Source organism: Nymphaea colorata, chromosome 1 (genome assembly GCF_008831285.2).
Source record: "Nymphaea colorata isolate Beijing-Zhang1983 chromosome 1, ASM883128v2, whole genome shotgun sequence".
Classification (NCBI taxonomy): domain Eukaryota; kingdom Viridiplantae; phylum Streptophyta; class Magnoliopsida; order Nymphaeales; family Nymphaeaceae; genus Nymphaea; species Nymphaea colorata.
In genome coordinates this window covers 18,238,245-18,261,435 of record NC_045138.2, presented here as the reverse complement: position 1 = coordinate 18,261,435, position 23,191 = coordinate 18,238,245, and the positions used below count along the sequence as shown (strand labels likewise).

At 35.1% G+C, this 23,191-nt stretch overlaps 1 protein-coding gene across 7 annotated transcripts in view; it reads left to right on the top strand.

Moving 5' to 3' along the window:
- Positions 1-5,337: 5,337 nt before the first annotated feature.
- LOC116251974 (uncharacterized) overlaps positions 5,338-23,191 on the top strand; it is a 63,559-nt gene continuing 45,705 nt past the window's right edge. The window contains exons 1-4 of one of the 7 annotated variants that reach the window (XM_031626093.2): positions 5,338-5,670; positions 5,763-5,936; positions 6,548-6,643; positions 8,361-8,771. In XM_031626093.2, coding sequence (XP_031481953.1) covers positions 5,613-5,670; positions 5,763-5,936; positions 6,548-6,643; positions 8,361-8,395 — 363 coding nt within the window. In that variant the 5' untranslated portion in view covers positions 5,338-5,612 and the 3' untranslated portion in view covers positions 8,396-8,771. The other 6 variants (XM_031626092.2, XM_031626094.2, XR_004172046.2 and 3 more) reach the window with 6 other exon arrangements.

Sequence of the window (23,191 nt, the reverse complement as noted above, 5' to 3'; positions counted from 1 at the left end):
CAATTGTTTCCTCCCTTTAACAAATACCTTCTATCAGTGCATGTAAAAAAAATATCACAATAACCATAGCATTGCAACTATAGGTTTTTGGCATGTCTCAGTTATATTCCATTTTAAACGAATAGATTTTATTAAAGGATCCTATCCTAAATAACTTCTAGCAAAATATGTAGAACATAATCTTGTATTGCTAAACATGTTTTAACAAAAAGTGCATTAATATGTTCAATATCTTGAAGAACTTGGAAAGAAAATCATGAAGATTTTCTATGTTTTGCAAGTCTCTCTGAAAGAGCACTTCCTTTGACAAATACAGAATATCAAGAATTAGAAATGCATTTTAATAGAACTGAAGGTGAAGCAATAAACTCAGCTTTCAATATAAAATACGTGAAACAACTTGTGTTTTCAGCTCAGCACGGTCAGCTGTAAAATGCTCACTCACGATGATGGAAAAGAATTAAGATGTGGAGAATTGGCTCACAGATCCTACAAAGAAAATGTCTACGTACTGAAAAACCATATAAAGAAAGGGCTTAAATGCTCCATTAACAATAAAAAATAATCAATGAGAGAACAATTAATGAAACACTACAAAAAATTAACACGACATAACAAGCTAATGTATGGCAAGCATGGAACCGTTAACTAAATGGAATATAAAATACTAGTCTATCCTAAGACAGACTTGAGGAGCCTAGTTTCACGTTTTCCTAAGCAATAACACTACTGAAACATACTCCAAAATTGATTGAAACAATGTTGAACAAACTAAAATCAAGACAGACCAATTGAAGTAGCACAGACTTGACACAAGAAGTTTTAACATACTCAGCACAAACAAGTCCTAAACTATATATGGAATTGAAATACAAGGAAACTCTAGGAAAATGAAGGCTAACTTCAAGCAACTTGAGCTTCCCAGGATGCTAGGTATGGACTTCAAGCGCTTGGCTCTATATTTTGCTTATGATATCATTTTTTTTTTAAATCCAAGGATTCCATTCAATCAATTGCATGTGCTTTGATCCGAATTTCCGAATGTCAGAAAAAGAGAAAGGGAAGGGTTTTTACCATAAATCTCTACTTTAGCGGTTTAGTCCATGCTCCTTATCAGCAATTCACCTGAGATAAGATGAGATGAGAGAGGATCTGGACTGTGCAGGAAGAGGGAGAGAGAGTAGGGGAAGCTCCACATTCCCTATTTCAGTCCTCGCTATTTTTCTTTTATTATGTTTTATCTTTCATTTTTAATCTTTTAAATCATTTACATCCAACGGCAAAAAGTTCCTAATGGTAAAGCCCTCTTTTTTTTTCACTTCGCTAAAACCCTCTTTTTTCGTTTAGATTCCCTATTTCACTCCTCCCTTCCGTTCTCTCTCCCTCTTGAGGTAAAGCCCCCCTTTTTTTTCACTTGGCTAAAAGAACGTCAGTAAAAAAACAAAGGGAAAACATCAATAAAATATTTAGTGTCGTTCTTTTGACGCTAAAGAAAACTGAAGACTATATCGTTAAAGACTTTGTTGACATTAATAGCAACATCAGTTAAAATTTACTATTAGTGACATGGATAAAGCGTCATAAGAAAACCTTGTCGATGAAGACCCTCACAACAGAATTACTCATTAAATATCATTTATTTAATAAGGCACTACCATCCCCAACGTTTAATATACTTTTATTTCTCCAATTTACCTTATGTGACACGGTATAAACACGCCGGTTTATGACTCTTTTTTTGTTTTTGTAGTGAACCCAATTGACAACTATCTCTACACTAACACCATTAATAGGGGCAAGGCAAAAGGGGGTACTTCCACTCTCATCTAGGCGGCAGGATTTTATTAGTACTCCTATTCATTATTACTAGAAACCTTACATCTTTTGACATACTGAACTCGTTCTTGCAAATAGTTTTGTGAATAGCCACAAAAATTGTGGAGGCTAATTGGATGCATTGCCTAGGTCAGATAAAAGTGACTCTTATTAGTCTGTAAACACACACACACAAAAGGAAACTCCAAGCAAGCCCCCAAAGACTTAAGGAGAAAAGAGAGAGAGAGAGACTCAAGGTAATGACAAAGAATTTGTCTGAGTTTATGATAAATAAATTTCCTGTTACTTTCCTACTGGGATGTCTTGATCATACCTTCTGAATAATTTATTCTGATGCAATGTTACGCATTGATCTTTGATAGCCTTAATCTTCTTTTTTCACTTTCAAATAGTGCACACGCTAATTTTATTTGTCGAGAAGCTACATATGCAATTTCATCCGTCAAATGATCATGGTCATATCCTGACTTTATTATATTGCTTCTGGATACAGAAAACCAGGTATGAAACACGGGAAACATATGAACCCACTTTGGTTGGGGTCATCAAGAATTGTGTAATACCTTTAAGCATTTGATGGGTGAAAATTTGTTCTCTCTGTCTGTTGTCGAGCTTTGAAGTCTTGAAGATTCTCTTCAGCTTGGTTTCCTGTTATGGTTCATGACTGCAGCGTTGATGGCAACGCTCCAGGTATCGTGTTTCCCTTTTATGGTTATTGCAAGAGTTCTAGTTATGGAAGAACATGTCCAGTTCTTGGATTCGAAGACATGGAAATTGGTAGTTCACAGTTACGGAGTGATTGTTTTAATTTGCCCCGGTGATGGCATCGACTGTACATCCCGGAAGGGAAAAAGAGTCTCTGCTATATACGTGTACTATTAATTGATATGTTTGTGAGGTCCCTAAGCGACCTTGGACCTTAGGAAAGCCGGAAGGATGGGTGGCTTAGCCTCTTGCGAACCACGAGCAGCAGCAAACTGTAACCAGCAGAATCTAGATGAAGAAAAATGAGAATTTTTGTTTAAAAATGTCTTTATGATGACAGGTAGCATACGGATAGGTGAACTGTGTAAAAGACACATCGTCAATTTGATTTTTGCAGATGCTACTCTCTCAAAACTGTAAATAATGGGATCGTAACATTTCTTAAAGGGTGAACCATACCCCACCCAAATCCCCCATGCAATCATGCAACCCATAACTTGAGGAGTTGGGAAAGGTGGTCATTGGGCATTTCCTTAAGCAATGAGTTATTAGCTTTCTATTTACCAGAGATGATGTCACCTTTGTAGCATGTACTTGGCAAGACATCTGGTGTCGCATATCTTCATCTTTATCTCTTGCTATTTCAGTCGTTGCATGTCTAATGAAGGTCATGTCTAATGCAATGGCAGAATCATAAGTTGTGAAAGTTTTCTTTTGTTGGACAAATTAATGTCTCCTTATAACATATATGTGGAGAAAAACATTTTCAATTAATTAGTTATATATTTCTTTAAGCAAGTTATGACTAATGCAATCGCAGAATCATAATTTGTGATAATTTTCTTTTGGTGGACAAATTAATGTCTCCTTATAACATATATGTGGAGAAAAACATTTTCAATTAATTAGTTATATATTTCTTTAAGCAAGTTATGACCTGCATGAAATATGAAACTTCCTGCTCTCAACAGGGTGAGTAACTTGTTTCAACAAATAAGAAAATCATTTAGGTAGACACTGAACCATGACTCGAGATTTTTGTTTGTGAAGTAGACAGCTGATGAAGACCGACAATTTTGAAATCGAACGACCATCATGCTGCCTTATTTTATTTTTTTTAATACTTTCTCTCTCATCAATCCAACTTTTCCTCATAAGACTCCCTCGCTTTCGCCTCTTCCTCCTTTTCACCATGACCGGAGTAGGGGCGGAGCCATGATTTTATTTTTAGGGGTGGGCTGAACAGTCTAACCTTTAGATCTAGAAAAGACCAAAAGAAGTAAATAACATATGGCATGATACTTTTTTTATTTTTTCTTTTATTCATCAAATTCCTTCAGATCCCATTTTCAATATAGTTGGATTACTAGAATCCAAGTTGTTTCCAAAGTATGGCATTGGTCCTCGTGATATGCCTGTAGTTCCAATATACTTAGATGCCCTTTTGAAATGCATATCACGAGGAGACCAACTCTGCTAGAAGTCTACCAAACTGCAGCTTATGGATACGAAGAAAGAACTTATATATTTTGAAAATGCCATTTATATTATGATTGATGATTGGATGAATAATAAATTAATACATCGTACACTGATAATGCAAAACAAAAAAGTGCTTTGATGTGCAGCGTCCAAACTCAATTATCATGATTTAAATGATCGTGAATTTAGACTTATGACATAATGCTGCTGTCAGAGCTGCACTATCTGTTGCAGCAATAAAAGTTAAACTCTTTTCAATCATAAAGAACATTATAGTGAATTAGTGCCAATATTGTCAACCATCAAATTCATTCCTCCCCATGATTAAAATGCTTTGCATATCTGTTTCTTTGTACGAGACTGTAATTGTTGAATCGGTTTTTTGATATGAAGGTAGCAAAGGACTTCTCCATGCATGTGCCTTTTTTATCATTTTATTCCTTTATTTCCCATTGTCATAGATTTAGTTCTTGATAACGCATCAAATGATAATGCCTCCCTCCTAGCAATCTTCAATAGAAGAACAAATCAGGCAAGAGAGCATGTACTGGAGGATAACGCACCAACAGCTAACGGCTCAGCTCATCCTTCCATAAAATCAGCCGTCAAAAATAGTGTAGGAAGGACCTAAAAATTTCTAATGAAAATGACAAATCGACGCCAACTATTAAAGCACCAGATCAGATCAGGCACAATAAAAGAAACCAATGCCAGCTGGGAAGACGTTTCTCCAGCCCACACAATCTCAAGCGTATTAGGAGCAAGTGATAAAACTAATAAAATCAAGACGACGGTTTTCCTATTCAATAAAGGAGAAAGTTAAGAAATCAACCAATATAATTTGCAAAACTGGCATGAGATTTGAATTCAAATTTGATTCCAAAAACTTGTATATATCAATCAAAAAAAGGGAATGGGCTACATAAAATACTTGATTTTATAATGACATTTTAAAGTCAAAATTTATTACTAATTCTCTTTAATAAAATTTTTTTTTCACCCCTCGTTGTGTATAGCGCTGGTTTTCAGAAGGTTGCCCGATTGAGGTTGCAATCTCCACAAGCTGGAGCATCATTAATAAGATGCATGTTTACATTGCAGGTATTCTATCTTCCAATAATTTGATTGGGGTTTGCTGGAGGCTCATTTGGTAAAAAAGAGAAAAAGAATAATAAAAAAATAAATGGCATGATAAGACGACCTTAAAAGAGCACAATGCACACTTTCCAAGACTCCAACAAACACAATAACTGAAAACAAACAACGTTATCTCAACGTTATCTCCACAGGCATGATAAGACGTTTGATGGCGGCTTGTGAGCCTGCCCCTTTTCCTCCGCCTCCGTCTTTCCCCCGTCTCCGCCCCCAGTTGCCCTCACCCTTTTTCTTTCCCTCTTCACCGTCTCCGCCCCCGAGTTGCCCTCACCCTTTTTCTTTCTCTCTTCCCCCGTCTCCGCCCCCGAGTTGCCCTCGCCCTTTTTCTTTCTCTCTTTCTCCTCCGTCTCTCCTCCTTCTCTCTTTTGAGTCTCCTCTTCGTAACCACTGCTTTACCCGTTTCTCCCCTGCTCTCTCTGTTGCACTCAACACCCATGTCATTGCTGCTGCAAGGTGCAAGGAGCTCCATTGCCATTAGTAGCTTTTTTCCAGGTGGGGCACAATTCTCATTTTTCTCTTTCTCTTGTTTTCTCTCTGTCTCCCTCCCTCTATTTGTCTCTGATTTGCACTTGTGGACGCCGTAGCTGGTGACTTCCACATTGGAGGACTCTATGTAGAAGTAGCGGTTCTTGTCTGTCATCCCTTCCACCACCATCGGCACCCTTTTGTTGCAAACCAGCTTGACGGTTGCTCCTCTAAAACGGAGAGAAAGGGAAACAGAAAAGAAAGCATAAGACAGAGAATGCGTTCATTTTTTGGTCTTCCTTCTAGCTCTCTTTCATTTCAACGTTTGGTTGCTGATGTTGGAGGCATGCTTTTGTGAAAAGAAACAGAGAAAAGAAAGAAGAACAATCTCCGAATTTCTTCACTTTTTGTTTCTCTACATTTTGATGCTAGGATTAGTTTAGTAAAACCCAAAAAGATTACACACCCTCTGTCTCTCTTTGCTATAAACGGCTTCACCATTGAACCTGAGGCAAGCGAAATGGCTTTCTCATTAGCTTTTTGAACATTTCACTATTCAAACAGGCATCAGCCCTCGAGACTGACTTGTTTCTCTATGACTGACACCATTAGAAAACAGAGCAGTAAAGGGGAGCTCAGCTCAAACAATGCTTGCTGTAAGAGTGAAGAATAAGAAACAGGATGTCGTATAAAATCTTATGAGTCTTAGTTATCGTACAGACTGAGCATAGGAGTGGCACCAACCATAGTGTCCACGTCCTTGTTAGCGCAGGATTTGCAGTAAACAACTCCCTCGATGGCCACACGACTACGAGGAAGCCATTTGTTCACTTCTTAGTTTTAATTATTTGTATTTTTCCATTTTGAGAACCTTAATTAGTTCATACTTCTGTTTCTCTTGCAGAGGCCAATTTGCTCTTCCTAGAGTCGCCACTTGGGGTGGGATTCTCTTACACAAACACCTCTTCTGAGGTTCCCAAGCTTGGCGACAGGATCACAGGTATATTTTTCTTCTGGGCCTTTCTTCAGTCGCTATTGCTTAAAACATTTCTTTATAATTATAGGGTGTTTCATACCTAACACGTATCTCATAATATATGATCTAAAACATTGTCAGAAATATCATCCCTAGGTTTGGCCTGTGCTTTGTATTCGTGTTAGTAGAGAGTTTGTCTTATATTTCTTCCCTTCTAGACTTGAAAAAGAAGTGTGAGTGAAAATCCCTTGCACTTATATGATGGGGATGGTGGGAGGAGAGTTGCAAGGTAACAGTCAACTAAATGATAGGAAATTTGAACATAAAGATCAAGTTATATTTTAAGAAAAGAGCCTTACTGTTTTCTTTCCGCTGAGTTATCTTATTGTGCTGACAGACAAGGTTGGGTGAACTCTGTACCCATGTTTTAAAGATCCCTTTTCATGAACAACTGTGGGCTTCTTGATACAGTTGCCTTCATACAGTGCTAATAGCTAGCTGTATTGAAGACAACCAAGGTCCACAGTCTGCAAAGCAGTAAACCTGGTGATGGGCCAGTACTTGTTGTCTACAAAAAACCAACGAGTGACAAAAGGCTTTGTCTGCTTCAATCATGGATGGGATAAATGGGAAGGAAATGTTGCCTGCACCATGTTGGTAACATGGTTAGTGCAAAGAAGTGGCATGAATAAAAAGCTAAGGCTTCTAACTCTGAGAAGTCTTGGCCTTTTGAGTGAAGTCAAGTGGAGTGGGGCACTGGCCCTATTAGCTTGTAACCTGAAATTGCTTCCCAAATTGAGAACTGCTAGCTCACATACCCGCTTGATCTGAAGTTCATGGATGGGTGAGTGGTCCTACAAATGGTTCACAAATATCAGTCAGCCAGCATTTTACTGGATCTATGGAGACATGGGCCTGGATCCAAATGTTAGGCGACCCCTTCACAAGGACCAAATTCTTTGACATGGCCTTTGGGTCTCCAAAACTTCAGAACAGAATCTCCATGGCGGCTTGATTAAGCATGATTAGTGAAATAAAACTTGCCAAACAGATGTACATAGAATGTGAATTCATTGTAAAAGAGAACCTATTTTACCCGCAGCCTGATCACAGTTGAGCCATGTGCTTGCAGATCCTGTCAACTTCATAATAGGGCCACTTTAGCGTCTTGATACTGTACATAAACGTGCATTATTGGATTTTCTGGCTTGTTTCTCAGGTCTACACAGAGCAAACGCATCTCAATGGGTTGTGATATAGGCCACTTCCAATACCAACACAGCAAAACCTGGTTTATCAATTTTTTCACCAGATCCAACTAAACATATCTCAATTGCGGTTGGCTTCTAAATGATACAGGCCCATTGATATGTCCAGTGATACCTTAACTCGGGTCTGTTCAGAATAGTTGCAGGAAGGCTGAATGTGTCCTTTTCGGCTGTTTCTCTTGTGCCTTTGTGGGATGATATTGTGTATTACTTATTAGCTTCTTGAGTTAAGATTAAAATGTTACAAAAATTCAACTAGTAAATCAGACCTAATAGAAATGAATATTAATAACGTAGCATTTATATGTCATAAACTTTGGTACATCATAGTTTCATGTTCCTTTTTGTTCCTATGTTTTTGAACTTTATAATTACATTTTTTAATTGTTTTTTCTATGCCGTTCTTTTCTTTGTCACACTCACATATTTTTTTCTCAACTTTTTGTGTTTCTATTTCTCATTTTCTCATTTAGCAACCCTCATTCCACCTAAGATTGGTGGATTTTAAGGAATGGAGGAGACATGGAGCCCCCAAATGGGACTGGTTTTACTCGTTATCTATATATATTGTGGTTTGATGTTTGTCCGTCATGATATTACTTTGATATTGCTTTTGCTTAAAAAAAAAGCGTGCCTTTTTAACTATATGTAGTTGTCTTTATATTTCATGTTTCTACGTCACGTTTGTATGGTATAAAGCCATTTCTTCTTACAACTTTTAAGGCCTAACTAGTTGATTTGTCTCAGTTTAGCTGGTTCCTTACCTTGGACTAACGTGTGAAACTGAAGCACTTAATTAGTTCCCCTTTCCTATCGTTCTCCATTAGCCACCAGACCAAAGTTTTGAATAGTCGTATTTAACTATGACAAGTTGAGACTTCATAAAGCACGAAAGAAGCTAGGAAGCAAAATCTCATAATTTTGGACCAGAGTTGCAGAACTTGCGACATAGAACATCATGGTTCAAGATAACAAAACAGAAGTGTGATGGACAAGACATTTTGCATGTTCAGTCTCAATGGGCAGCAATCAAACAAATATACATAATCAAATATATGAAATCATTTATCAAATTATCCCCCACCGGACCCAAATAATTCGAGTAGGTGGAGGAATAGGATGATGATGTCCATATAGAGCACATTGAGTGAAGCCCAACTGTTATCAAGGCCATGTGTCTTCTTGAGGAGGTTGTTTGTATCGTAGAAGATGGATCCACTAAAGATGACTGTCTTGAGAATGCTGGAGATTATCATTGTTATTTTGTGGAAGGTGAAAAAGATCTGGTAAAAACAAGGACTTCTCAATGCTTTGGGCAAAATAACTTAAAAGAAGTGAAAGGAAATTTCTAGTTGCATGCATACCCCAATAATGTCAAAGCAAATAAATGCGATCAAGAATCCAAAGAGGAAAAACTGCCAGCAAGACCGTTACACTCGCAGCTTCCAGGACGATCCTACCTGCCCCAGCCAACAGAAAGAATTCAATGAAATTTTCACAGGAAAATTTGCAGAATTTAACTCAAGCAACATTGATAATATGTGATGATTCGAGTTGCTTGAGTAAAATGTGAAAGTGGGGTGTAATAAATTAACGTAAAAAGAAACGTGGCTGCGTGGTGGTGAGGGAAAATTAAAAAACGTAAAAACAAAATGAAATTAAGTTGAGTGGATGAAAAAAAAAGGATGGAAAATAAAATATGAAATTAAAGCCAAGCCGAGTCGAGTTCGACTAACTCAAACTCGACTCGTTAACGTACTCGAGTTTATATTTAAGCTTGAGCTTGACTCGTATAAAAAACGAGTGGAGCTCGAGTCGAGTTTACTCCAGCGAGTTCGAGTCTCATTGTGCAGCCCTACCAAGCAGAGGAGAGGATGTGGCAGAAAAAAGGATAACCGTTACCGAGAGGTGGAGGAGGATGACCGACGTTAAGAGAGGCGGCCCCCATCGTTAACAGAGAGGAAGTACTAAGTTGGTCGACGATCTTAACTCTCCAAGGAAAAAGTAAACACTGGTGGGCAGCAAGAAAAAAAAAAAAAGAAACTAAAAATTTGACATGTTTATGCTCATAAGCAGAGATGACTTAGCCACTTGAGTTCGAACATGAAATAACTAAAAAATGTATAAATCAGAGCATTGAACTTTGTACCATAAGTGGCAGTGGCGAAGGTAGGGGGGCACAGAAGGCAGCATCGACGAGTCAGGCGTGAGCGGGAGATCTGCAGAGGGTGGGGAATTTAGACACTAATGACTACCATCTTACCAATAAGGTGCAGTATATATGGAATGGGCTTCGGTCATGTGTAATAGGCTCCGGTCATGTGTAATAGCTTGCCTACTTTTCTTAGCAAATAAGGACGACAGTCCGAACTTATTTGCCAGTCGTCCTTTGACTTACTTGACAGTCAGACGTCGGAGTCCCTTCTTGGCAAATAAGATGTGTCCTATGATTTATTTGGCAATTAAAGGACTCGACGTATCCATATTTGAAAATTAACAGTCCCATGTCCGACTGTTAAATAAGTCAAAGAGATATATTAATGAAAATGCTGAGATGTCGGGCTCAACCTATCCTATATAGACAGCACTATTTAGTATAACTGTGCACATCATGGCCCGTCTCTTAGGTTTTACTGATATAAGTACGGACCAGCCCGTCAAGGCCTGATCCCGAGTTCGGCAAAAAATTTCAACACTGAAACTTGGTCAGGGATCTAGGACCTGACCCGAGTAATGTTATGCCGCATTCCACTTCAACCCAAATCTCCCAATTAAAACCTCAAATAAAACTTATTAAAATCGTTAAAGGTTATTATAACAGCAATAATATATTAATTACCAAATACAATTTTGAGTTTACTTTCGAAATGAACATAAACTTTCCTGACCTTTATTTCTTAAAGACGGAAGACAGAAAAGTTAAATTTAAAGGACTTGCTTTTCCCTTATCGCATGTCTCTCTTTAAGATACACCTTACAATAACCAGAAAAGAAACAGTTATCTTACAATATATAAATAAACAAGGAGAACTATGTGAATAGGAAAAGATTGCACATAAACCAAATCCATCTGATTCTTATTTGTGTCTCCTCACAGAAAGAAGATATTTGCAAAAATCTTCTTCTTGAAGAAGGTTCATATCATTGAAGTTCAATTCCTTTAGTTCCATCCGGCTTGGATTCATTGTGACATGATTTCTAGATTCGGAGCTAACTGATATAAAGTTTAGCTTTATCTGAGGCACACGTTGAGTCAGAAATTTCCTCAACAACAATTAGGTGTTCCATGGCGAATAGAACCTCAACACTTCTTGTTGAGCATGATTCTTGTTTGAAATGGACATCAAACTATTTGGCATCACCCTCTTCCTGATTTGATGCTTTTTGGTCATGTGTTCTTCTTCCATTGGTTGGCCGAAAATCTGGATTGCGATCCCAGCATTGCTTTTCTGTGTGGATACTGAAAACAACTTGACTATGCAATCAGAAGCTACTTGAAAAGTTCTTTTTAGTATACACACACAAAAGCAGTGCAGGGATTGCTATCAGGATTTCCAGCCAACCAAAGGCAGAAGGACACATGACCAAAGAGCATCAACTCAGGAAGAGGGTCATGCCAGATAGTTTGATGTCCATTTCAAACAAGAATCGTGCTCAAAGTGTTGAGGTTTTATTGGCCATGGAACACCTAATTGTTGTTGATGAAATTTCTGACTCAACGTGTTCCTTAGATAAAGCTAAACTTGATCTCAGTTAGCTCCAAATCTAGAAATCATGTCACATTGAATCCTAGCCGGATGGAACAAAAGGAAGTGAACTTCAACGATACGAACCTTCTTTAAGAACAAAAGGAAGTGGACTGCCACCACACCTTAGGCAGGATTCATTTTTTCCAATTGATCCTAAGTACTCTACATACTCGCCTCGTAAGGTTACACCTGATCTTGCCTGTCGTAGGGAAAAAACCATAAATGAAAAACAATCCAGGGCTAGCTTCAGGCTCATCTAAACTGCAACAACGGTTACTACACGAAAGAAACCAGGCCCGATTAAACTGGATGGCAGCAGGGGCGGAGCCAGGATTTTTTCTAGGGTCGGACCAAGACGATTTGCGGGCCGGGCCAAACTAAAAAAAATTGATTTTTTCAATGTAAACCCCCCCCCCCCCCTGGATGGCAGCATCACCATAGATTGGAGTACAATTGTTAGACCCTTTTCTATTTTGTTAAAAGTTATCTTAAATAAAAGATAAACAACATAGTATATTTATGAAAATTATTTTGATATAAAACATGTTTTGAAACAAGTTGTTTTTATGAAAAATATTGATTTTTTTTAACAAAATGTTGATGCTTTGAGAGCAACTCATTTTTGCATATTATGCCAGAACCTGTCTCTAAGATCACATTGGTAAGTTATTTATATTTAAAACAAAAACACTTTAAATATAATATTTAAAGGGAGAATTGAGTAGATCTATGGATGAATGCCCCAAGAAGCTTAGGATTCTCTATCATCCCAGTGAATAGTGGTGGTGCCAAGGGTGGATTTTCCATTTTATATGTGTATCACCAGTTTGTAGAATTCCAATTGTCAATAAGATTTCTTTCCTAAATGAAAGATGAATAAATTATTTTTAATCCTATATTTTTTATTTCCAGGTTCTAATAAGATTTCTTTTCTAAATGAAAATAAACATAAATTATGTTCTATTCTTACCTTTTTATTTCCAATTTTAATAAGATTTCATTACTAAATGAAAATATTGATAAATTATGTTGTAGTTTTACCTTTATTTATTGTCCTAAGGTCTTCCATTATTAGCGAGCATTATATCTTTGTGGTGTATGAACAGGGATGTCAACTGATCGGATTCAACTCAAATATACCTTTAACCGTATCTGATTTTGCAGATATTTTCAAACTCACATCCTAAAACAAACTAAAAAAAGTCACATCTGAATTCGAACCTGAAAACCATATTTGGCCAGCTTTAAAAATGTAAGAGTATCGAATATGGGATATAAGTTTAAAAAAAATAATTTGGTCTGAATCCATATCTAATAGGACATTTATTTATATCTGAATTTGTATCTGAATCCAATCAGATATCATTCAAATATGAACTGTTTTTTTAATCTGATATTAAATTTTCCTTCATATCCAAATTTTTTGGAATGGTTCTGTTGGACATCTGATCCAAATCAAATACATTGACATCCCTACATACGAGGTGAACCTGGGTATCTAATTGATAGTATTGTCGCTATGTCAAACACGGATGCAACCCTCTGCCTTATTGGCGAGGGGAAGGAGGGGGTTTTAGTTCTCATGCAATTAGATTTGTGAATAGCAACACAAGTAGTGGTGGAGGGTTGGACGGCCTAGGTTGGTCAGTTAAAAGTGAATATATATACATATATATATATATATATCTATATATATATATATATATATATATATGCCCTCAAGATGTTGACAAACAATTTAACTGATTTGATACTAAATAAATTTCTCATAATTTTTTTTATTGGAAATCATGTCCACTGTCATCATGCCTTTTGAATATAATTACTATCCCAATTTTTGTGTGCAATATTATTTATTGATGTTCGATGTCCTTAATCTAGGGATGCCAACATATCAGATTCAAATGAGATATATACTGTATCCATTTTATTGTATGTTCACATTCTCAGATTCAAATTCAGATTGAAATTCGAACGAAAAAAATCATATCTCAATTTGAAATCAGATTTCACAATCCAAATCCAATATTTTATATAAACATCTGAATCCAACTTTTTATCCGAATTTGGCCTACATTCAAAATGTAAGAGAATTGTATACATGATATTGGTTTAACAATAAATCCAATGCAAATCCATATTTAAATCCCATCATATATTTATGTAAATATGAATTCAATTAAAGATGCAAATCCATATTTAAATTTTTTTCCATATTCAATTTTTTTCAGAATGGTTTGGTCGGATATCTCCAATCCAAATTGGATACATTGACATCCTTACCTTAATCTCCTTTTTTTCCCTTTCAAATAAGATGATAATTTTATTTGTTAAGAAGCTGTATAGATATATTTCTTCACTTGATTTCATTGTTTTTTTTTTGGTATAGAATACCACGTTTAAAACTTGGGCACATTGGATATATCCTTAAATACATTATTAGCCAGCATTATATCCTTGTGGTGTATGAGCAGGGATATCAATAGTTTGGATTCATCTCAAATATTCCATTAACCATATCAGTTTTTTCAGATATTTACAAACTCACATCGTAATACAAACTAAGAAAAGTCACATCTGAATTCGAACCTAAAAACCAATTTCATAATCTGAATCTAAATGTTACATTTATATCCAAATCTGAATTTTGAACCGAATTTAACCAGCTTTAAAAATGTAAGAGTATCGGATATGGGATATAAGTTTAAAAAAATATATTTTGAGCTGAATCTGTATCTAATAGGATATTTATTTATATCTGAATTTGTATCTGAATCCAATCAGATTTCATTTCTTAAATCCAAATATGATCTGTTTTTTAATTAGATATTAAATTTTCCTTCATATCCAAATTTTATGGAATTGTTCTGTTGGACATCTGATCCAAATCAAATACATTGACATCCCTACATATGAGGTGAACCTCGGTATCTAATTGATAGTGTTGTCGCTACGTCAAACACGGATGTAACCCTCTGCCTCATTTGGTAATTAACAGTCTGATGTCGGACTGTTAAATAAGTCAAAAAGATATATTACTGAAAATGTTGAGATGTCGGGCTCATCCTATCCTATATGGACAACAATATGTAGTATAACTATGCACATCAAGCCTTGCCTCTTATGTCCTAACGTTATATGAACGGACCAGCCCGTCAAGGCCTGACCGAGTTCGATGCGTAAAAATGTCAACACAGAAACTTGGTCTGGGATCTAGGACCCGACACGAGTAATTTGTACCCGCATTCTACATCAACCCAAATCTCCCAATTAAAACCTCAAATAAATCTTATTAAAATTGTTAAAGGTTATTATAACAGCAATAATATATTAATTACCAAATACAATTTTGAGTTTACTTTTCAAAATGAACATAAAATTTCCTGACCTTTATTTCTTAAAGTGGGAAGACAGAAAAGTTAAATTTAAACGACTTGCTTTTCCCTTATCACAAGTCTCTCACTTTAAGATACACCTTACAATTACCAGAGAAGAAACAATTATCTTACAATATATGAACAAGGAGAACTATGTGAATAGGAAAAGATTCCACATAAGCCAAAACTATCCAATTCTTATTCGGATCTCCTCACAGAAACAAGATATTTGTCAAATCTTCTTCCTAAACAAGGTTCATATCATTGAAGTTCAATTCCTTTTGTTCCATCCGGCTTGGATTCATTGTGACAAGATTTCTAGATTTGGAGCTAACTGAGATAAAGTTTAGCTTTATCTGAGGCACACGTTGTGTCAGAAATTTCCTCAACAACAATTAGGTGTTCCATGGCGAATAGAACCTCAACACTTCTTGTTGAGCATGATTGTTGTTTGAAATGGACATCAAACTATATGGTATCATCCTCTTCCTGATTTGATGCATTTTGGTCATGTGTTCTTCTTCCATTGTTTGGCCAGAAATCCGGATTGCAATCCTTGCATTGCTTTTGTGTGTGGATACTGAAAACAACTTGACTACTCAATCGGAAGCTACTTGGAAAGTTGTTTTTAGTATCCACACATAAAAGTACTGCAGGGATTGCTATCTGGATTTCTAGCTGACCAAAGGCAGAAGGACACATGGCCAAAGAGCATCAACTCAGGAAGAGGGACATGCGAGATAGTTTGATGTCCATTTCAAACAAGAATCCTGCTCAAAGTGTTGAGGTTATATTGGCCATGGAACACCTAATTGTTGTTGAGGAAATTTTTGACTCAACGTGTGCCTTAGATAAAGCTAAACTTGATCTCAGTTAGCTCCAAGTCTAAAAATCATGTCACAATGAATCCAAGCCGGATGGAACATAAGGAAGTGAACTTCAACGATACGAACCTTCTTTAAGAACAAGATAAACAATCCAGGGCTTGCTTTTGGCTCAGCTAAACTGCGACACCAGATACTACATAAACTTCAATTAAACTGGTCTGCCGCCTCACCTTAGGCAGGATTCATTTTTTCCAATTGATTCTAAGTACTCTACATACTCGCCTCGTATGAGCTACACCCGATCTTGCCCGTCGTTGGGAACAAACCATAAATGACATAAACAATCCAGGGCTAGCTTGAGGATTATCTAAACTGCAACACTGGTTACTACACAAAAGAAGCCAGGCCCGATAAAACTGGTTGGCAGCCACACCATAGATTGGAGTACAATTGTTAGACCCTTTTCTATTTTGCTAAAAGTTATCTTAAATAAAAGATAAACATCCTAATGTATTTATGAAAATTATTTTGATATAAAACATGTTTTGAATCAAGCTGATTTTATGAAAAATATCGATTTTTTTTACCAAAATGTTGATGCTTTGAGAGCAACTCATTTTTGCATATTATATAGCACTATTAAAACAGGAGGACGGCAGCCAGAACTTATCTCTAAGATCACATTGGTAAGTTATTTAGATTTAAAAAAAAATACTTTAAATATAATATTTAAAGGGAGAATTGAGTAGATCTATGGATGAATGCCCCAAGAAGCTTAGGATTCTCTATCATCCCTGTGAATAGTGGTGGTGCCAAGGGTGGATTTTCCATTTTATATGTGTATCACCAGTTTGTAGAATTCCAATTGTACGTAAGATTTCTTTCCTAAATGAAAGATGAATAAATTATTTTTAATCCTATATTTTATATTTCCAAGTTCTAATAAGATTTCTTTTCTAAATGAAAAGATACATAAATTATGTTCTATTCCTAACTTTTTATTTCCAATTTTAATAAGATTTCATTACTAAATGAAAATATTGATTAATTATGTTTTAGTTTTACCTTTATTTATTGTCCTAAGGTCTTCCATTATTAGCCAGCATTATATCTTTGTGGTGTATGAACAGGGATGTCAACTGATCGGATTCAACTCAAATATACCCTTAACTTTATCTGATTTTGTAGATATTTTCAAACTCACATCGTAATACAAACTAAGAAAAGTCACATCTGAATTCGAACACCTGGAAACCAATTGTATAATCTGAATCTAAATGTTAAAATTATATCCAAATCTGAATTTTGAACCAAATTTGACCACCTTAAAAAATGTAAGAGTATCAGATATGGGATATAAGTTTAAAAAAAATTATTTGATCTGAATCTGTTTCTAATAGGATATATATTTATATCTGAATTTGTATCTGAATCCAATCAGATGTCATTTCTTAAATCCAAATATGATCTGTTTTTTTAATCAGATATTAAATTTTCCTTCATATCCAAATTTTTTGGAATGGTTCTGTTGAACATCTGATCCAAATCAAATACATTGAGTTTCCTACATATGAGGTGAGCCTCGGTATCTAATTGATAGTGTTGTCGCTACATCAAACACGGATGCAACCCTGTGCCTTATTTGTCAATAAACAGTTCGATGTCAGACTGTTAAATAAGTCAAAGAGATATATTAGCGAAAATGTTTGAGATGTCGGGCTCATCCTATCCTATATGGACGGCACTATGTAGTATAACTGTGCACATCAAGCCCTGCCTCTTAGGTCTTAATGATATATGTACAGACCAGCCCGTCAAGGCCCGACCAGAGCTCGACACGTAAAAAATTCAACACAGAAACTTGGTCTGGGATCTAGGACCCGACCCGAGTAATGTTATGCCCACATTCCACTTCAACAGGAATCTCCCAATTAAAACCTCAAATAAAACCTATTAAAATTGTTAAAGGTTATTATAATGGCAATAATATATTTATTACCAAATACAATTTTGAGTTTACTTTTTGAAATGAACATAAAATTTACTGACCTTTATATCTTAAAGAGGGAAGATAGAAAAGATTAATTTAAGCGACTTGCTTTTCCCTTATCGCATGTCTCTCTCTTTAAGGTACACCTTACAATAACCAGAGAAGAAACAATCATCTTACAATATATAAATAAACAAGGAGAACTCTGTGAATAGGAAAAGATTCCACATAAACCAAATCTATCTAATTCTTATTTTGGTCTCCTCAAAGAAAGAAGATACTTGTCAAATCTTCATCTTAAAGAAGGTTCATATCATTGAAGTTCAATTCCTTTAGTTCCATCCGGCTTGGATTCATTGTGACATGATTTCTAGATTTGAAGCTAACTGAGATAAAGTTTAGCCTTATCTGAGGCACACGTTGAGTCAGAAATTTCCTCAACAACAATTAGGTGTTCCATGGCCAATAGAACCTCAACACTTCTTGTTGAGCACGATTCTTGTTTGAAATGGACATCAAACTATCTGGCATCACCCTCTTCCTGATTTGATGCTTTTTGGTCAAGTGTTCTTCTTCCATTGGTTGGTCGGAAATCCGGATTGCAATCCCTGCATTGCTTTTTTGTGTGGATATTGAAAACAACTTGACTATGCAATCGGAAGCTACTTGAAAAGTTGTTTTTAGTATCCACACACAAGAGCAGTGCAAGGATTGCTATTCGGATTTCCAGCTGACCAAAGGTAGAAGGACACATGACCAAAGAGCACCAACTCAGGAAGAGGGTCATGCCAGATAGTTTGATGTCCATTTCAAACAAGAATCGTGCTCAAAGTGTTGAGGTTCTTTTGGCCATGGAACACCTAATTGTTGTTGAGGAAATGTCTGACTCAACGTGTGCCTTAGACAAAGCTAAACTTGATCTCAGTTAGCTCCAAATCTAAAAATCATGTCACAATGAATCCAAGCCGGATGGAACAAAAGAAAGTGAACTTCAATTATATGAACCTTCTTTAAGAACAAGATAATAATCCAGGGCTCGTTTTGTCTCCGATAAACAGCAACACCAGTTACCACATAAACTTCAATTAAACTGGACTGCCGCCTCACCTTTGGCAGCATACAATTTTTTCAATTGATTCTAAGTACTCTACATACTCGCCTCGTATAAGCTACACCTGATCTCTCCCGTTGTTGGGAACAAACCATAAATGACATAAACAATCCAGGGCTAGTGTCAGGATCATCTAAACTGCAACACCCATTACTACACGAAAGAAACCAGGCCCGATTAAACAGGATGGCAGCCTCACCATAGATTGGAGTACAATTGTTAGACCCTTTTCTATTTTGCTAAAAGTTATCTTAAATAAAAGATAAACATCCTAATGTATTTATGAAAATTATTTTGATATAAAACATGTTTTGTATCAAGCTGATTTTATGAAAAATATCAATTTTTTTTTACCAAAATGTTGATGCTTTGAGAGCAACTCATTTTTGCATATTATATAGCACTATTAAAACAGGAGGACGGCTGCCTGAACCTATCTCTAAGATCACATTGGTAAGTTATTTAAATAAAAAAAAACACTTTAAATATAATATTTAAAGGAAGAATGGAGTAGATCTATGGATGAATGCCCCGAGAAGCTTAGGATTCTCTATCATCCCTGTGAATAGTGGTGGTGCCAAGGGTGGATTTTCCATTTTATATGTGTATCACCAGTTTGTAGAATTCCAATTGTACCTAAGATTTCTTTCCTAAGTGAAAGATGAATAAATTATTTTTAATCCTATATTTTATATTTCCAAGTTCTAATAAGATTTCTTTTCTAAATGAAAAGATACATAAATTATGTTCTATTCTTACCTTTTTATTTCCAATTTTAATAAGATTTCATTACTAAATGAAAATATTGATAAATTATGTTTTAGTTTTACCTTTACTTATTTTCCTAAGGTCTTCCATTATTAGCCAGTATTATATCTTTGTGATGCATAAACAGAGATGTCAACTGATCAGATTCAACTGAAATATACCTTTAACTGTATCTGATTTTGCAGATATTTTCAAACTCACATCCTAATTCAAACTAAAAAAAGTCACATCTGAATTCGTACCTGAAAACCAATTTCATAATCTGAATTTAAATGTTACAATTGTGTCCAAATCTAAATTTTGAACCGAATTTGGCCAGCTTTAAAAATGTAAGAGTATCGGATATGGGATATAAGTTTAAAAAAAATAATTTGATCTGAATCCATATCTAATTGGACATTTATTTATATCTGAATTTGTATCTGAATCCAATCAGATGTCATTTCTTAAATCCAAATAGGAAATGTTTTTTTTATCAGATATTAAATTTTCCTTCATATCCAAATTTTTTGGATTGGTTCTGTTGGACATCTTATCCAAATCAAATACGTTGACATCCCTACATATGAGGTGAACCTGCTTATCAAATTGATAGTTTTGTCGCTACGTCAAACACATATGCAACCCTCTGCCTTATTGGTGAGGGGAAGGAGGGGGTTTTAGTTCTCATGCAATTAGATTTGTGAATGGCAACACAAGTTGTGTTTGAGAGCAACTCATTTTTGCATATTATATAGCACTATTAAAACAGGAGGACGGCTGCCTGAACCTATCTCTAAGATCACATTGGTAAGTTATTTAAATAAAAAAAACACTTTAAATATAATATTTAAAGGAAGAATGGAGTAGATCTATGGATGAATGCCCCGAGAAGCTTAGGATTCTCTATCATCCCTATGAATAGTGGTGGTGCCAAGGGTGGATTTTCCATTTTATATGTGTATCACCAGTTTGTAGAATTCCAATTGTACCTAAGATTTCTTTCCTAAGTGAAAGATGAATAAATTATTTTTAATCCTATATTTTATATTTCCAAGTTCTAATAAGATTTCTTTTCTAAATGAAAAGATACATAAATTATGTTCTATTCTTACCTTTTTATTTCCAATTTTAATAAGATTTCATTACTAAATGAAAATATTGATAAATTATGTTTTAGTTTTACCTTTACTTATTTTCCTAAGGTCTTCCATTATTAGCCAGTATTATATCTTTGTGATGTATAAACAGAGATGTCAACTGATCAGATTCAACTGAAATATACCTTTAATTGTATCTGATTTTGCAGATATTTTTAAACTCACATCCTAATTCAAACTAAAAAAAGTCACATCTGAATTCGTACCTGAAAACCAATTTCATAATCTGAATTTAAATGTTACAATTGTGTCCAAATCTAAATTTTGAACCGAATTTGGCCAGCTTTAAAAATGTAAGAGTATCGGATATGGGATATAAGTTTAAAAAAAATAATTTGATCTGAATCCATATCTAATTGGACATTTATTTATATCTGAATTTGTATCTGAATCCAATCAGATATCATTTCTTAAATCCAAATAGGAAATGTTTTTTTTTATCAGATATTAAATTTTCCTTCATATCCAAATTTTTTGGATTGGTTCTGTTGGACATCTTATCCAAATCAAATACGTTGACATCCCTACATATGAGGTGAACCTGGTTATCTAATTGATAGTTTTGTCGCTAAGTCAAACACATATGCAACCCTCTGCCTTATTGGTGAGGGGAAGGAGGGGGTTTTAGTTCTCATGCAATTAGATTTGTGAATGGCAACACAAGTTGTGTTGGAGGGTTGGACATCCTAGGTTGGTCAGTTAAAAGTGAATGTCATTACAGTATATATATATATATATATATATATATATGCCCACAAGATGTTGACAAACAATTCAACTGATTTGATACTAAGTAAAGTTCTCATAATTTTTTTTATTGGAAATCATGTCCACCTTCATCATGCCTTTTGAAAATAATTAAATCACAATTTTTTTGTGCAATATTATTCATTGATGTTCGATGTCCTTAATCTGGGGATGCCAACAGATCGGATTCAAATGAGATATATACTCTTGACTGTATCTATTTTATTGGATGTTCGCATTCTCGGATTCAAATTCAGATTGAAATACTAACGAAGAAAAATCATATCTCAATTTGAAATCAGATTTCACAATCCTAATCCAATATTTTATATAAACATCTGAATCCAACTTTTTTACCGAATTTGGCCTACATTCAAAATGTAAGAGAATTAGATACATGATATTGGTTTAAAAATAAATCCAATAAAAATCCATATTTAAATCCCACTTTATATTATGTATATATGAGGTCAATTATATGTCATTTCTCAAATACAAATCTGATTTGATTTTTTTATTAGATATTAATTTTTTTTCCATATCCAATTTTTTTCGGAATGGTTTGTTCGGATATCCCCAGTCCAAATTGGACACATTGACATCCTTTCCTTAATCTCCTGTTTTACCCTTTCAAATAAGATGATAATTTTATTTGTTAAGATGTTATATAGATATATTTCTTCACTTGATTTCATTGTTTTTTTTGGTATAGAATACCAGGTTTGAAACTTGGGCACATTGCATATATCTATACATTATTAGCCAGCATTATATCCTTGTGGTGTATGAATGGGGATGTCAACTGATTGGATTCATCTCAAATATACCTTTAATCGTATCTGTTTTTAAATGTTACATTTATATGAAAATCTGAATTTTGAACCGAATTTGACCAGCTTTAAAAATGTAAGAGTATCGGATATGGAAAATAAGTTTAAAAAAATATTTTGATCTGAATCCGTATGTAATAGTATATTTATTTATATCTGAATTTGTATCTGAATCCAATCAGATGTCATTTCTTAAATCCAAATATGATCTGTTTTTTTAATCAGATATTAAATTTTCCTTCATATCCAAATTTTTTGGAATGGTTCTGTTGAACATCTGATCCAAATCAAATACATTGAGATTCCTACATATGAGGTGAACCTTGGTATCTAATTGATAGTGTTGTCGCTACATCAAACACGGATGCTACCCTGTGCCTTATTTGTCAATAAACAGTTCGATGTCAGACTGTTAAATAAGTCAAAGAGATATATTAGTGAAAATGTTGAGATGTCGGGCTCATACTATCCTATATGGACGACACTATGTAGTATAACTGTGCACATCAAGCCCTGCCTCTTAGGTCTTAACGATATATGTTCGGACCAGCCCGTCAAGGCCTGACGCGAGTTCGACACGTTAAAATTTCAACACAGAAACTTGGTCTGGGATCTGGGACCCGACCCGAGTAATGTTGTACCCGCATTCTACAACAACCCAAATCTCCCAATTAAAACCTCAAATAAAACTTATTAAAATTGTTAATGGTTATTATAACAACAATAATATATTAATTACCAACTACAATTTTGAGTTTACTTTTCA